The sequence below is a fragment of the Pieris rapae genome, chromosome 1 (assembly GCF_905147795.1).
Source record: "Pieris rapae chromosome 1, ilPieRapa1.1, whole genome shotgun sequence".
Lineage (NCBI taxonomy): Eukaryota > Metazoa > Arthropoda > Insecta > Lepidoptera > Pieridae > Pieris > Pieris rapae.
In genome coordinates this window covers 9,317,571-9,335,075 of record NC_059509.1, presented here as the reverse complement: position 1 = coordinate 9,335,075, position 17,505 = coordinate 9,317,571, and the positions used below count along the sequence as shown (strand labels likewise).

Genomic DNA, 17,505 nt, shown 5'->3' with positions numbered 1-17,505 from the left:
TTTAGAAAAAATCCTTGAGAAATATTTTGCAAAATTGAATAATTTAGTTAAATTAAGTTATTTATTGACTTAATCTGCCTTTAAATATGAGTAAAAGTAAATCAAAGTTAGACTTAGGTTTTGAACGTTTGAAATGGTAATCATATTTTTCACTAAAGCGGCATCTCTTGAGCACAGTAGAATCTACGAGATTGTCTATAAAGGGTGTTACCGTCAAACGAAAAATCACATTGTATTGTACTGTCCCCTCCTCTTTACGTGTTATATAGCTAGTACCATAGAAAAGTATAGCATACTTAGAAGTTAATATATTTAGGTGTATATGTGTAATGACAATACTTCAAAAATCTTTTCACCAGAGATAACTTCAAAAATAGTTCACCGAACTTATATATATATGTATATATATACCAAATTTATATATATATATAAATTATATTCGGTAGACATAGAGGTAGGAGATGTCAATCATGTCGTCTCTACGATGTATATAAGCTGATGATGATGTTAATTTATCCCTAATGCCAAAGGACTAGTCCATACAGCCAGTTTTTGCGTTTTAACTTTTAACGCTCATATAAGCACTTAGTACAGACCAAGTCAATTGTAATACGAAAGTAAAGCACATGATGTTAATTTCCATGTTTCTATTTCTAAAGTTCTATCATGATCTAATTTTCACAGTTTAATATAACAATTAACATTACGTGACATCTATGTATATAGGCATTTTTTTAATGCGGTTGTACAGCTTTAATGTAAAGTTTCAAGACCCAATCGACATTCATGATTGAGTATTGACACTTGACAGCTTGACAAGATGAAACTAGAACCACTAGAGACAAGAACTACTTTAATCTGATTCGAATTTTGTTTTATTAAATACAATAACAGGTTTATGAAGCTTATATTTAACCTTCCAATCCCAGGATATGCGTATAAGCAATGGATTTTGGGTATGAGCGATCAAATTCACTTGCTAGTTGAGGTGCTTATACACAGTCGAGCAAACCAGGCGGTCTCGATGAATAAAAACAGGATATGATAACATGGCCGTGCAATCTGACTCCGGCGGGAAGGACGATGTGAAGACACAGTTTGTAACGCGAGAAGGGACGTACCGGTTGATGACGCTTTCGGAGTATTCACGGCCTAACCGTGTGGGTTATACTAGTGGCTCTGGTTCCACACATGTTCGAGTCTCTTTGGTGACTTTGCCTCCAGGGACTGCTCCCGGCTCTGATGAACCTACCACAGAAGACAGAATTTGTTTTAACCACGGAAAAGAGTTGTATGTGTATGTATATAAAGGCATTAAAAAGGTATGAAAATAATATTTAGCTTTAAAATACCTTAGAGTAAATATAAAACATGCTAAGATGATCTGGTTTAAATGTAAGTCAGATCTGCTTGGTAAGTTATTGTATGGACATTAGTATTTTCACAACATAACATTTTTTTGAAATTTACAATTAATGTGCAAATTATAACTTCAGGCATATGTAGAAAACTACTTATAATTAACTAAAAACTTATCAATTTATTTAACTTATATAATTAGTATAAGGATTGTAGTAGTAACACATTATGTATTTCAAAGATTTTAGAATTTTGTATACTTTTATTAATATTAAATTCAAATTATACTTCTGTGAATATTAAGATATTTTTGTATGTAATGATAAAAATGCTAATGATAGTAATTAGAAAAGACATTGATTATATATTAAGCTTCATTTTTAATATATTCTGTGTGTAATTACTTTAACAAATATACAATAAATTTTTTATAAATAACTCTTAAATTGTTACTAATATATTTTGTCTAATAAATATAATGGTAAGACTGTTAACTACTACACAGTACTTAGTTACAATAAATTAGATTAAAATCTTTCATAATCTTATTTTCCTCTGAGATAACTTAAGCATACATAACACTGTTTCCTGCATTATGTAAAATGAACATTCAAAGAAATCATTTTATTAAGTATGAACATTTTACAATTAGATTATCCTAACAGATTTCTTGATTTCACATAATTTTGCAATCTTTTTATTGATTGCCTTATCCTAGGTGTAATGCTATAATATACTGCCACCTAACTTTTTTAATTAAGTAACTCATATTATTTTGATTTTTAGGCAGCAGACCTCACAAAACCAGTGGATAAAAAGATGTATAAGGGCACAAACCCAACCTGTCATGACTTCAACACGGTGACAATGACACCAGATAGTGTTTCATTAGTCATAGGCTTTTCTACTGGCCAATTACAATTAATAGATCCTATTAAAAAAGAATTAAGTAAACTTTATAATGAAGAGGTGAGTCAAAAGCTAGAATCAGTCAAAATGAGTTTAATTTATGATTCATGAGATAAGATAAAAAATATGGCTCTAATTTAAAGCAAAATATTAGCCAACAATAGGTAAATTTTAATAGAAATTTTTCATTTAATTAAAAAAAAATTTAAGTGCTACTTTTACTTAAAAATTAGTTGTTTTCTTGACATTTATGTGTATATACTAGATCGATTACCCAACATAAAAATTCCAGAGACTGATAGATAAGAGCCGAGTCACATGCATTAAGTGGGTGCCAGGCTCAAGTAACCTTTTCATAGCAGCGCATGCATCGGGCCAACTTTATGTGTACAATGAGGAGTTAACCTGTGGGACCACAACACCACAATATCAACTTTTCAAGCATGGTGATGGCTACTCAATACATACTTGTCGGACTAAAAGTACAAGAAACCCACTTTACAGGTAGTTGATACAGTTTCTGCATAAAATGCTATACTACTTTTTAATGGCAAAAAATGTCAAGATTTTAAGGTTGGTAACAGGAAAAATCTTAAGTTCATGTATTAATAACTATTCCAATGCTACCATGAAACTCAAAACCGATGTTAGTTAGAGTATGTTATGTTGCGTAGAGATGTGGGGTCTCTCTGCATCTTCTACCGCATTTACCATGGAGAGTGTTCAGAGGAGTTGTTCGGATTAATACCTGCAGCTGAGTTTCATCATCGAACGTCGAGGCAGAATACGAAATTCCACCCGTATCACCTCGACGTCCGCCGTTCCACAACTGCGCGTTTTTCCAGGCAGTTTTTGCCGCGCACCACCACTCTGTGGAACCAGCTGCCAACTGAAGTATTTCAGCAGCCGGCAACGCACTCGCGAGCCCTCTGTTATTGAGGGTGTCCATGGGCGGCGGTATCACTTAACATCAGGTGAGCCTCCTGCCCGTTTGCCCCCTGTTCTATAAAAAAAAAAAAAAAAGAGTAATAAAAACTACATATCTAGCCTCTGGCGAAAGAAAAAAAAAAGAGTAGAAATAATTTTCTAATGATATATAAATTTCCATTTTGTCCTAGTTTATAATTTATTAATGGTTAAATTTTAGGTGGGTGATAGGTGCGGAGAGCTGTATAAACGAGTTCGCGTTCTCTCCGTGCGGCACGAATCTGGCGGTTGTCTCTCAGGACGGCTTCCTGCGCTGCTTTCACTACGATACCATGGAACTAGTCGGGCGCGCTCGATCCTACTTTGGTGGCTTCCTCTGCGTCTGCTGGTCACCAGACGGGAAATACGTTGTAGTCGGTGGTGAAGACGACCTCGTTACCGTCTGGTCCTTTAGCGAAAGACGGGTCGTGGCTCGGGGTCAAGGGCATAGGTCATGGGTCTCGGTCGTCGCCTTCGACCCATACATAGTCAGCTTAGGGGAGCCAGACACCGAAGATACGCGTGAGGACAAAAGTGAAAGTGCACAGAGTTACAGGCTAGGCAGTGTTTCTCAAGACACACAGTTGTGCTTCTGGGACTTAACCGAAGACGTTCTCAAACCGGCCGTGCGAACGAGAGCATCTACCCACCTTTCCCCTAATAGCAACAATATATCCTCGAACGGTATCCCTGGAACAAAAGTACTGCAAAAATGTACTAAAAACAACAAAATCGGGCATAAACATGCGGAATTAGGTGGAAATAACGCCGCTGGCGAGCCTTCCGGCGCGAAGGCTAAATCGAAATCGAATAACATTTCCACTTTGAATATTAACGTCGGAAAGGCGAAAGAGGAAGCGTCCGGATCGTTGGGGGTTAATTTTACGCAACGACTAGCAGCCTTATCTTTCGGGGAACGTCGGTCAGATCACAGACGAAACTTCAGTTTGACAAAGAGTACAGATAAGTCATCGGCGGCAAATACGGTAGCGTTAAGGGGGAAGTCAGCGGGGGCGCAAACGAACGATAGTTGTGACCCCGTTAAGTTAATTGGGACTCCGTCGTGCCCCCGTTTCGACGAGTGTCCCGTGTTAGAGCCGCTTGTCTGTAAGAAGATTGCGCATGAGAGGCTAACGGCCTTATTGTTTCGGTCGGAGTACTTTATTACTGCGTGTGCAGACGGGTGCGTGAACACTTGGTCTCGGCCGTTGCGTTCTGCGCCCGGCCCCACCCGCCGGGACCGCGTGGATCTGACTGACTAGCCCGACCTTAATGAGTTGTACCGACAGTATTGCTCCATTCATTATGCCAGTTTTATAAATTTACTCTTCATAATCTTAAATATCCGACAATTTTGTTTTATATTAAGGAACTCTCTTAATTATTTGTTATAATGAATATATCTCGGAGTGGTAGTGTGCGGTACAACTAATAGGAGTAGATATATTCGATGTCTTGCTTCATTGCTACTTTTTAATTAGTCATTTCAGCGGAACACCTTAATAACTTGTTAAAGACTGTTTTTTTATAGTAAGGGGCCGTTCAAGTATTACGTAAGCCGATTTAATGCAATTTGTCACCCCCCCTGTCAGCAAAAGTAAGCAGAGCTCTCAAAAATAATAGTACATAAACCTATTAATTATTTAAAGGAATCCTCGATAGTGCGAAAATTTCAAGCATAGACAATGTGTGGGTAATATGTATAAGAAAGTAAATAATTAATCGCCGAATACGAACCCACTCCCCCTATAGCTTTCGTAATACTTGAATGGCCCTTATTACAGAATTATAAGAAATGTCATAATGTTAACTAAGAAATAGGAAAGTAGTGTAGGTAGTTTTTTAAAACGAGTCTTTTTTGAGAAAATATTTTATATGTTATTTGGAGCAAGATATTAAGTGATAAAAAGCGTGTTAGAAATTTGAGATTGTATAAACTTGTGTATAGTAACTATAAGCCACCGGCTCTTGTAAATATAGGATAGCGATCGCAATCCAAGATTGTCGGAGTCGCCACTATTTTGGCTGTTAATACTTTATCGATATATTAAAAGTATGTTTCATTACATATACTTAAATGTTTTCAAGGGTCAACAACGTAATGCGCTACTGGTGAGGGGCCGTTGAAATATTACGTAAGCACATTTACTGTTATTACCCCCTCATTTCTCATTTCATTTTCAAGCATGGGCAGTATGTGTAGTAAGTGTATGGAAGTAAATAATTACTGTTCACGCAATCACCAAACAAGAAAATCAAAGACATCGTTTGGTGCCTACGTCATACTTGAATGGCCCCTGACTTGCATTTTGTGGTTTACCCTTACCACTTGTATTGAAGAAAGAGAGAAAGAGGTAAACCTAGTTTGGTTGAGGAGATTAATTTTCTTGATTATTTTAAACTGGAACATGCTTTTAAAACACCATAGACTTGGAAGGGGCATTATTGTAACGATCCTTACATAATACCTAATTAGTTAGAAAAATTAGTTTATATAGAAATGCACCACCATATATATAACTCTTTGTGTTTATAGTTATAAAATTAATTTATTTAATAAATTATATTGTTGTATTATAATGCGGTTTCGAATTAATAATTTCGTATTGTGCAAAAGTGTGGCGAGGAAATAAGTTTTTGTAATTTGTAAAACAGGATTGGGCAAATAATATTCCTATGTCAATTCACAATTTAGAAACTTGTCGAAAAATATTACGAATATCGCTTTTGATATTGACGAAATTGTTTAAAAGTATGTACTTGATATTTCTTACACTTATTAAGATTAAGAAATTAGAAGAAAACAGCTCCGTTTTCACAAAAACTATTTTTTTCTACAACTGACTGTTTATACCTGCCAAGTTATGAAACTACTGCAACTGCTGCTGTTTAAAGAGAATGTGATATAAGTACTAGGCAATTTAGACTTGTATCATGATATGTCTTATTCTATTATTGATATCTTAAATTTCGGTAAATAAGCTATTAATTTGTCTTTATACTACACAATACTTTAAAGTGATGGGACATATTCATTCTTTTTTTAATAGTTTCTGTGCAAACAAATGTTCTGCAAGTATTTAACAGCCATAATCATTGTAATTTTCAGATTAACTTTTAGACCATAGACAATATTGCAATCATTTAATCCGTTAATTCTCGAGTAAAGATACCGCTACCTGCTAATTCATAACCGTGTCTATAAAAATAAATTAATGTATGGATTTAAACGCGCGCAGGTTGTTTTAATAGAGAAAGACCCAAAAATCCATTGTCTTGTTGCCATCTTATATGACGGTTCTCGTCTATAAGTGTAAGAATCAATTTTGCACATTCCTATTCCCGCCGATTACGATGGTGATGGCATGTAAGACATAAATGTTTCTATATAAAAATCAATGATATAGGAACTGATTAAGATTAATAAACTAGTGCACATAATAGCGCCATTTGTAATTTTATAACATTACAATTACATTTTGTTTTAGTAATAATGAATCTTTATAATTACTTCTCTGTTATACACAAAGAATATTGTTTAATTATTTGCGATTAAAGCATTTATTCAGTTTCTTGAATTTATATCAACTATAATGTATAATCTATGCAAACGAGCCTCCGGTCGAAGTTGTAATTAATTTTAAAAAAAAGAGTAAATTTAGAATGTACTTCTCATAGTTACAAAGTCGCGTTACTTAATCAAGAGTACTAAAAATCCTCATGAAGATTCTCATAAGTCATAATTAACACGCTAGTTATGTCTTACTAAATTTTCCGCTTTATGTGTATTATTTACTATTACTTCAGTGCTCTTACAAATATTCCTTCGTATTTTGTTGTATAAAAGTCAAAAGACCCTTTTTTTTAGTCTATTAGAAATCTAGTCCAAAATTGAATTAATGCTTTAAGAACAAAAACTTAACAAGTTAATTGTTTTATTATGTTGTATATAGTCAATCAGTAAATAAGTAATATTATTTACTTTAGCCGCATTTATATATTAGTGTATTTTGAGTCATGAGCAAAGGTTGTAGGGAAAATATTTCTGTGTTTATAAGGTAATTTCTCTACAGCTGAAGGATCTCTGATGAATGTTGGTTATGACATTACGCATCAACATTAAATTAATGGAAATTTATAAACTAGCATTGTATCTTCCACTAAGTTTATGGCTAAGAGGCATACGTTAACAAAAATAATAGTACCGTGTAACTAAACCTACATGCCCGTTTGCCCCCTGTTCTATAAAAAAAAAACAACATATTTTATTCCTTAAGTTTTTGTCAAGGAAGATGACAATACTATTTAATGTATATAAATTTGTTTCATGCTTGTTGTGATAACAATATTCACAAGATCCAAATATGAAGAGTCGATTGTTTTTTAAAACAAATGATTGTTATTTGTATGAGGCGTTGAAGGAGTTTGTTCACGCTTGACTTGTTAATTTATTGAAGTTTTTAAACTAGTGAGACACGAATTTTGAGCCTATCGAGTTTATCATAAAATAAATAGACGATTCTCTTTATTTATGACTTTTTACCTTTTACCTCGCCCCTTATTAGTATAGTTTGACGGACAGACGAGATATTTTAATTTTTTATTTTCTAGAAATTAGGTGATTGTTGAGGTAAAATTGGGGACAACAAAGATTAAGCTACATAGGCCAGTAACTACAAGAAATTGGCAAAACAGTCAAAACCGTTTAGAACACATATATATAACCGGTAAATTGACCAAAATCAAAGGTCCCAGCTGAATTCTATTGTATTTGGTTCTTAATAACAACGTCATCGGTTGCTACGACTATTGGTTTTTTACGAACAAATATGAGTAGTCCTTTCGTTGATAATAGATTTTGAGTGTATAGATAATAAAATGCCAAAACCAGGAAGATGCTCTCGTATTAAGATGAATGGGAAAGGTCAGTTTAAGAATTCAAAACAACCGCTTTAATCTAATACAATTTTAATAGAACTAACACTCGCTAAAATCCAGGATCCCAGTCGGTGGTGTGAGTGACGTCTACAAGTTTATAGCACACTACGATATCTCCGGGCTGGACGTCAAAGCTCGTATCTTCGAACCGGATCCCGCATTCGGTGTCGTTCTTTATGGATGTTACTTCATCCCTTAAATGCTTCATTGAGGCTAATTTACCTGCAAATATTTTTAGTTAGTATAAAGGTAACAGATCCATGCGAATGACGTCAATTATTTATATTTTTTTGATTAATAAGGAACTATATTTTATTTTAATAGGAAAAATGTTCACCGACATCAATCTGATATCAAATCACCTAAGAAATTTCAATAAGTTTCTTAAGACAAAATAAATTTATACTTAGAAATAAATTAATATTAGAAAGCTCAGATCAGATGAAATAAGGTTAAATTTTATGATTATTCGAGATTTTTTACGTCGGCTTTTACTCTCGGCCTACACCCTCTGTCTTCTTTGCCGATAAGTACTGATGCCTACAGGTTCAAATTAAATGACGTGGGATAAGTGAAATCTGTATATTAACAAACATATTTTTTCTGATTAATTTTTTATTCACCTTGCCCTTTGTTTTCATAAACTAATAAATCAATTTTTTTGTGAATAAAACATTGTTTACTCACCTTCAAACACGACTTGATCATTCCTTATAACTTTATACGAAGCCTGTCTCAAAAGCGTTCCTTTGGTACAGCGACATCCAGCCACCGGCACTTTCTTCTTGCCTTCCGAAACCAGAAACTGTTGTAAAACTTTTGCCTCACCTAAGAAATAAATATGTTTTATACTTTTTTGTTCAGACGAATTTCTAAAGGCGATTGAGAGACTTAGCGACGCTTTTAAGCATGTAGGGAAATATAGAATAAAAACATACCAAGAACCTCTTCCTGCTGTGTGGTGGGAATCTTCTGATTAATGAGCTGCTTCACCTCATCCACCAACTTGTAAATAACGTTGTGTCTTTTCACTTCTACATTGTTCTGCTTTGCTTCTACGGCAAGAGCGGGAGGTATATCCACGTTGAATGCAAATATGACTGCATTAAATGCTTCTGCTATCTAAAAATACCAAGCAATTTTATAATTTTCCGAATTATAAGTAATATCTATATTCCTCCAGCAGGAATATAATAATAAGGAGGACTTTCTTTACTATTAAGATTACTAATATTAATATAATTATGTAATTATATAATCAACTGTCACTGTAAACCAATGCGGTGTTGTCGAACAAACATTTAATGTTTTAATTTCAACATGTACCAGGGGGCTTGGTCAAGATGCGTTAACGACACTGTACGTAGAAAGTCAAAAAGTAAATTTCTATGAATATTTGTCTGAATTTTGACTAAGCCCCCAGAAGATAAATTTACAAGGTATACAACGGGCGGCCTGATCGCTACTAAGCTATCCCTTCCAGGCAACCCTAGAAAGAGAAAACCTAAAAAAAAAACGATGATCTTGCAGAACCAAAGTAATACAAAACAACATATTAATAACAAACTAAACTCTAAGAGGCTAAATCTATCTAAACTCTAATCTTAAGCGAATAGCGATGCAATACAAAAGAAAAGGAAACACAAGAATTACACAAGTCACGATTAATCAGGACAGGATAAGGTTAATAAATGTTTATACAGAAGAATTTTAAAAGATGATGAAGTAGCCGATGGTATGGATTGGGCATCCTGTTATAAGCCTAACACAACTTAATGGCAGAGATCCTAGATGAATTGGCGATATTCTTGACGCCTAACAGTTAAGTATTATAATTTCCTTTGTTTATACAATATACATTTGATAAACGAACGCATAAGTATTTAAGAACTAATATATACATTAATATTTATTAATTCCTGCCGTTGATCTTGATTTTTTTAAATCTTAAATACCGTACCTCAAGGTCATTGGGAGTCAACTGGCCGACCCCAAAGTGTACTAGATCGAGCCTCACAGTTTGATGGTCGTCGTAAGTCTCCAAAATGTTGAGTATTGCTTCAACTGAACCATCCACGTCACCTGCAAGAAAATAGTACATTGAGATCAACTTTATAATCGAATTTAAAGGGAGTGGTTATTTTCACACACTCATAAAGTGGTATTAACTGGAATTGCTTCAGTAACTTAGGGCCCTTACAATTTATACCCTTAGCGAAAATTAACCTATTTAAAACAGCTCTAATGCATGAAAATAATTAATTAACTTTATAGATTAATAAAGTTTTTTAATTTCCGTAGATTGAAGTGACAAAATGTCCGTCCCTATAGTGGTAGAAATAGAATGTTCCGTTGAAGTAGTTATCTCACTTATACCCCGAGTATGTATTTGTCAGCAAAAACGATTAAATAATCAACATTCAAAACCACTTTTTTATAGTATTCTCTTCTACTATTACTACTTCTCTACTTTTCATTTAAGAATCCTGTGTATTTATGTGTGAAGTACACTTTTTAAGTAAACAATTCCCCGGGAATGTGCGATTCCCACAACAGGCCAACCAAGACAATGTTCTTATTATTATTTTCTTGGTTAGTACATTGTGTTCGTCTTATATTTAGCCATACATATTTTAAATTTAAACATTATATTTTCTTCTAATTTGTGGGTTATCAACAGTGTTAAAGTAATAAATAAGCAAAATCTTAGTTATCATAAAAGAATAGAAGCGCGTTTTTATTTTTATATCATATTTTTTTTAATTTGGTCATATCATACCTGGATGTTTGAATAAACGTTAAAAAAACTTATCTAATAACGTCGTAGTAACTCATACCTTTAACAAGTACACTGAGGGTTGGATGGCCATCGTCTTGAATCATCTTGTCCCTTGGCCCAGTGGCGCGTACGCGGAACCGTCCCATCGCACGTCGTTTCATCAATTGTTCCCGGTACAAAGCATTATGTTCCGCCGCCTTAACCGTGATCACTTCGAGGTCAGATTGTTGTTTGTCTTTCATAAATTGGTTGTGACGCCAGCGCATTACTTCGTTGGCTCTTTTCTGTAAAATATTAAAAATTCTAATACAAAATATTGTCTTTTATTTAGTACATGTACATCCAAGGATGTACATGTAAAAGAATTAAGTGTGTAAAAATGTATATTAATTAATAAAGAAACAAAACTTTCTCTAAAAAAATATTTGATACTTATTATTCGTTCCCTAAGCGAAAATTAACCTCTCAAAAGTGCAAATATAACATAATGTATGGAGATAATTATTAACAAACTACATATCTTGATTAACAGACGTTTTTAATTGTCTGTTGAATGATCCTGTTAGTATCCTTTTTTGTAAATATTTCAATCTAACACTGTTTAATGGTGTGTTGTTTTATTCTATGTATATGTACTGTTTTGTATGTCATGTAAATATATATAATAACCGCAGTTAAGTAAGTAATGGTAGTAGCTAGCTTGTTGTTACATAAAAAAGGATTAATTCATAGTGTATTTTGGTATCTATGATTCACATCACGATGTAGTAAAGTTTACAAGTCCTTATTATTCTAAGGGCCTGTTTCACAATGTCCAGATAAGTTCCAAATAAGCTATTTGTTACTTATTTGTAGGATAAATAGTATTTTTGCGTTTCACGACTGTCAGATAGCGCTATACGTCATGAAATGTGAAGTATCTTATTTGGAACTTTTATCTTTCGAATAATTTATGTGTTGCATAGCTATTTGGCACTTTATCCATACATTGTGAAACAGGCCCTAAACGTCGTACGTCTAAAACACACCTCTGATGGTACTTCTAGTACGACATCGCCAGCAGCGGGCAGTTCCCTCCAGCCCAACACTACTACGGGAGTCGAGGGTGGAGCTTCAGTAACTGAACCACATTCGGCGTTTATAAGTAATCGGACCTAAAAGTTATTTATATATCAAGAATAATAATAATAATAATAGCCTTTATTTCCAAAAAACTTTACAATTTAGGGATGATAAAACGTCATTCAGGTAAGTTTTGGTTTGTCCACCGTTGGACATAGGCCTCCTCCTTCCGGTTCCACTCGCGTCTGTCGCGGGCCAGGCGCGGCATATTCATTTAATAATAATAATAATATCAAGAATAATATTTATTCACTCGCTTATCAAATATTAATAAGTTATATTACGTTTTAAATAAAATAATATTTCTATTTAAAAAATGTAATTTTGAAGTGATAAAATAAACTTACTTTCCCCCATCCAGTGCCAGCAACAACGATACACCCTTGACGCAGTGTACCTCGCTGAACTAATACTGTTGCTTGTTTTCTGAAATGAGAAGTGAAGTTTTTTTTAAAAGTATAACTTTAGTTTAAGAATTTTCTATCACATTCATTTCCACAATTACAATAAAGCGAGGCGAACAAAACAATGTTTATATAGGTAGGTTTTGGAAAGAATAAACAAAATTATATGTACACAAAGAGTCACAACAGTAAACATTGTTCTATTAGTTTAAGACATATTCTCGGACCTACAGAATTTGCATAACAGATATTTTTTAAATCGGTCAAGCCTACTTAAGAGTTTGGTTATGCATATGTGACACGATAACAATAATTATACATAAGTATCTTTATATATATATATATATAAGTCGGAGAAATAGCGCTGGTATCAGCTACCATTTTCAATATAATTTATAATATCAGTTTAATTAAAAATGTCAGTTCGTGACGACAAGGTTTCCTCTAGACATAGTTTTCGACTTTCTACTACTGTTAAGTCATCTTGACTAAGGCCCAATGTGCATTTTATTTACTATACAATATCAATAGATCTACAAATTCTATTTGATAAGTATACACTCTACAGTAATTTAATAGTCTTTATTATTTATGTTGTAGCAATGTTGTAAGTGTTATCTGCGATTGTCATTATGATTGAATAATATCCACGTCAAATTGGTTCAAAGTCGTTAACATGAATAGTTTATTCAAATATAGCTGCTGATAGCACAGTTATGTCGCTGAACTCCACTTTAACAGTTGGGCTGATTTCAATGATTTTTTAGTGTGCATTTGGTTGGCGCCCTGGGTGATTCAGATTCACTAATCACCCCGACAGATGGCGCTGCAGTCAGTGCTTGCCTACTTTGATTGATATCCTAATCGCTTGAAATGCAGGACAACGGCTGTCGGGTCGTATTTTGCAAAAATTATTATAATACAGTAGTAGGTTAAAATATAATCATACTCTGCTGGTATAATATGAATGTTGGTGGATACTGATGATATTTTAAAACAATTTTAGTTCAATATAATGTTATTAATTATTATACATAAAGATATATATAGATAATAGACTACTAAACATAAATATATCCAGTCTTTCAAAAATAAAAACTTACCCAACCTTCGCATCCACTTGGCTTTCTATCACCACCCCTTCCACATTTCCCTCGGGGTCAGCCTTAAGCTCCATCATCTGAGCTTGAACAATGAGAGCTTCAACCAGGGTGTCTAAATGTAGCTTTTTTAATGCTGATACAGCTATGGACTGTACGTCACCTCCTAATGCTTCACAAACAACACCATACTGAGCTAGGGATTTCATTGTGCGTTCCTATAAGTAAAGTAAGCTAAGTATATCGCAGTTGACTATGAAAAATATACAAATAAATGAAAAGAGCATACCTACAATGTCTACACCTGGCTTGTCCACTTTATTTATCGCCACCAAAATCGGAACTGAAAAAATAATCTTTTTTGGAATCACGAAAGCAATGTCTGAAACACTTCGATTTTTTTTATAGAACAAGGGCAAATGGGTAGATTCACGTGATGTTATGTGATACCACCGCCTATGGACACTCTCAATGCCAAAGAGGCTCGCAAGTGCGTTGCCACCCCTTTAAGAAATACTGTTTCTTGAAGTACTAAGTCGAATTGGTTCGAAATACTTCAGTGGGCAGCTGGTTCGACATAGGGTGGTGCGGGGCAAAAAAAAATTTAAAACCGTTCAGTTGTGAAACGACGGACATCCAGGTGATACGGATGGCATTTTGGTATTTTGCCTCGACTTCCGATAATGAAACTCAGCTGCCGGTATGAATCTGAACAACTCTGAACACTCTGGTTGATAACACATAAATAAATTAGTATACTGTTATGACACTATGAATCTACAGTAAAATATAGACAACGCAATTAAGTTTGAGAGAACAGCTCTCAGATTCTTTTGAGTATTGCTTCTAAATATATTTTTTTACGGAATAGGAGGCAAAAAGCAGGTGGGTAACTTAATGGTAATGTTTACCACCCGTGGACAGCTGCAACGTCAGGAGGTTTGTAATTGCGTCCCCGGCCTTTAAGGTAGTGGTACAAAAATTACTTAGTAATTTGCTTTAAAAAATGCACTATGCTATCATTGCTGGCTATTTGTACGAATTCATCTACACACTTAATGTTTTAACAACTATGTTACCATTAGCTTCTCTAGCCATCCGTATGGATTGGACAGTCTGTTCCATGACTCCGTCATCAGCTGCTACAACCAGTACTACAATGTCAGTGGCGTGTGCCCCGCGTGACCGCATCGCACTAAACGCCGCGTGACCAGGCGTGTCTAAGAACGTTACTTTATCGCCCGATTGTAGGTGTACTGAAATTATGGATATTAAATATCTATATTATAAGGTATAAACAGTTAAAGTGAAAATTTTAATACTCTTTTCTGTGACGAATGACAGGGATAGTTTTTCACGTGTTTTGATTATTACAAAGTCCCGGTTAGGCAAATCATATGGAATAAAACATTTGAAACAATATACATGTATACTAATTTCCTCACCTTCAAAGGCACCAATATGTTGAGTAATACCACCAAATTCAGTTTCAACCACAGACGTATTCCGCAATGCGTCTAACAGTGTTGTTTTGCCATGGTCAACGTGCCCCATAACACAGACAACAGGGGGGCGCCGTCGCAGGGCTTCTAAAGGAGCAGGAGGTGCTGGAACTGCGTCTTTATTCTAGGTAAGAATATTTATATAATTAAATTTTTTTGGCAGAATGCGTAAATTTGTAACATCGTTTAGTTCCAAAATAAAAGCATTAAACCTTAGAACTTTAGATTTTATTATACATATATATCCATCTAAAAAAAAACACACCTTACTGTTTGATTATTGATGAATATCTCACATTACATATAACTCTACAGCAAAACAATGGTCAAGTACAACAACTGCAGTTTACATTAGTAAAATATAATATATTGTTAAATAATATTTATGTTGAATCTAATTTCAATTATAATATTTATTACACACCTAAAACTTAACATACCTCCTCTTCTTCCAGTTCCTCCCTTGGCTTCGCAATAATTTTAAATCTACAACCAGATATTTTAACAATGTCTCTGATGATCTGAGGATTATGTATAACAGTATTTTTTTTATAAACAATATCAGAGTCCTTATCGGCAAATTCTAATGCTTTAAACACATGATCTGAAAATTTCAAATTTCCAATGTTAAGTATCTAAAGTAATATCATGATATTAACTTACCTAGATAAAAGTTTCAATAACTACTAAAACCCTGCAGAAATTATATATATTTTATTTGTAACCTTAATACTGACTTAGACATTTAATAATATTGAAATTTTAGTTTATTTAATCAGTTTTTGTTTATAATATAAAAAAGAGGAACCTGCTGTGGTGTAGCATACCTATATCTTTTCTTAACACATCAGCTATTTCTTGAACTGTCATATTTCTCCATATTCCAACAACTTCTGTCCCTGCTTTTGGTGCATATCTTATAACTCTTCTGCCTTGGTTCTCTATTGCCTGTGTTTATTATTAATGCTTGTATTTTATTTTTTAACTTGATAATAAATTGTTTGCTAAGCCCAAACACACACACATATGTGATTTTATTGTAATAATATATCTAATAATTATATTTTATTAGGGACCCAATACAGTTACAAATTGTGAAAAATATTAAATCAAAGTGAAAACATATATTTTACCCTTTCTTCAGGACTTTTCCGTTTTTTCTGACTTAACGCAGACAATGATAAAGCTCGTTCACTGTTTACAGTTTGTGGAGACTTATAAAAATTAGGAAGGTGTGAAAGTCCCTCCTTAGAACATTTTGCGGGTAACCTAAAAGCACTAATAATTCGTTTTTTAAGGTTGAAACAACAACAACAAAATAATAAACAGTATATTGCAAGAAATAATACACTTACAACTTTAAAAATGCCCTTCTATACATTTTATTTACAAGATTTAGACAGTAAAACAAATCATATGCCTTATGATCTTATAATAAGTATTCCACAATATTGTTCAACACATAACTCAACACAATTTCTACTTTCCATAATATTTGAATTATCATTAGTAATAATATATTGATTTTTACACAATTTTTAATATTTATTTGTTTTCTTCTCTCAAATCTCAATATATATATAGATTAGAGATACAAGGTATTATATTTAGGAATATTTAAATCATTTATTCGCCGGAATTTAACTTTTGATTAAATCAGTGTTGCCAGATGGTCTTGGCGACGTACCCCTAGACTAATTTAATTTCTCCCCTGAAATCCCCTAGGATGCCCTCACCAGTTGAGAAAGACTCTCCCCCCTTCCCCCAATCATCATTTTTGGACACATGTGGCCAGAATCTGAATCACCATGAAAACAACCTAAAAGCCAATGCGACACCTGGTATAGAATATTTTTAGTAAAAAAGAATGAACAAAAACCTTAAAATAGAAAAAAAATTACTTTCTGTATTTAAAATGTAAGTTGTCTATACTAATATTATAAAGAGGAAAGGTTTGATTTCTTGTTTGTTTGTTTGTTTGTATGAATTGAATAGGCTCCGAAACTACTTGGCAGATTTGAAAAATTCTTTCACTGTTGGAAAGCTACATCATTCCTGAGTGACATAGGCTATATTTCATTTTCAAAAAAAATAGGCATCCTTACTAAAATTACGATAACATTAACATTTGTTTATTATTTGATACAATTCTAACAGATGGCGCTGAGTTAAAGGTAGTTTCACATAAGTTCTCCTACGGTTTCCCTTGATTAATTTACTACTATGTAATATAACAAAAACCTTAGCCACAGCAACGCTTGGCCGAGTCTGCTAGTTCTTTATAAGCTCTAACGAATATGCAATTAGTGAGGTTAGACACACGGATCCTATTCTTACGATCTGTTCATACTTCTAAATAAAATAAAATACGTTTATTTTTGAGTACATATAAGATCATCAAGGTATCACTTATTCCACGTCATTAA

At 33.7% G+C, this 17,505-nt stretch overlaps 2 protein-coding genes across 3 annotated transcripts; one reads left to right on the top strand and one right to left on the bottom strand.

The window, feature by feature from the left end:
• The first annotated feature begins 608 nt into the window (after nt 1–608).
• LOC111000858 (WD repeat-containing protein 20) lies at nt 609–7,762 on the top strand. The gene is made up of 4 exons (XM_022270452.2): nt 609–1,322; nt 2,146–2,328; nt 2,561–2,772; nt 3,416–7,762. The coding sequence occupies exons 1-4, from the start codon at nt 1,050–1,052 to the stop codon at nt 4,494–4,496; spliced, it is 1,749 nt and encodes a 582-aa protein (XP_022126144.2). The 5' UTR covers nt 609–1,049; the 3' UTR covers nt 4,497–7,762.
• A 423-nt stretch (nt 7,763–8,185) lies between these two features.
• Nucleotides 8,186–16,736, bottom strand: LOC111000861 (translation initiation factor IF-2, mitochondrial). 2 transcript variants are annotated; one of them, XM_022270456.2, is made up of 15 exons: nt 16,435–16,736; nt 16,213–16,348; nt 15,907–16,027; nt 15,520–15,683; nt 15,023–15,203; nt 14,657–14,833; nt 13,871–13,920; nt 13,581–13,795; nt 12,421–12,499; nt 11,980–12,105; nt 11,010–11,235; nt 10,133–10,254; nt 9,111–9,294; nt 8,860–9,000; nt 8,186–8,394 (listed from the first exon to the last, which is right to left on the bottom strand). In XM_022270456.2, exons 1-15 carry the CDS (start codon nt 16,458–16,460, stop codon nt 8,222–8,224), a joined length of 2,121 nt encoding a protein of 706 aa, XP_022126148.2. In that variant the 5' UTR covers nt 16,461–16,736; the 3' UTR covers nt 8,186–8,221. The 2 variants fall into 2 exon arrangements, with proteins under 2 accessions (XP_022126148.2, XP_022126147.2); XM_022270455.2 differs by having other exon boundaries at nt 16,213–16,357; nt 16,435–16,735.
• Between the last annotated feature and the right edge of the window lie 769 nt (nt 16,737–17,505).

What these genes read in the sequence shown, in the direction of transcription:
- LOC111000861 (XM_022270455.2), bottom strand. Translation starts at nt 16,460, where the DNA reads ATGTATAGAAGGGCATTTTTAAAGTT. An exon ending in TACTAGAAGTACCATCAGAG is followed by an intron (nt 11,236 to 11,979) that starts GTGTGTTTTAGA and finishes AATATTTTACAG; the next exon opens with AAAAGAGCCAACGAAGTAAT. An exon ending in TGACTCCCAATGACCTTGAG is followed by an intron (nt 9,295 to 10,132) that starts GTACGGTATTTA and finishes TGGTATTTTTAG; the next exon opens with ATAGCAGAAGCATTTAATGC.
- LOC111000858 (XM_022270452.2), top strand. Translation starts at nt 1,050, where the DNA reads ATGGCCGTGCAATCTGACTCCGGCGGGAAGGACGATGTGAAGACACAG. An exon ending in TATATAAAGGCATTAAAAAG is followed by an intron (nt 1,323 to 2,145) that starts GTATGAAAATAA and finishes TTTGATTTTTAG; the next exon opens with GCAGCAGACCTCACAAAACC. An exon ending in GTAAACTTTATAATGAAGAG is followed by an intron (nt 2,329 to 2,560) that starts GTGAGTCAAAAG and finishes TAAAAATTCCAG; the next exon opens with AGACTGATAGATAAGAGCCG.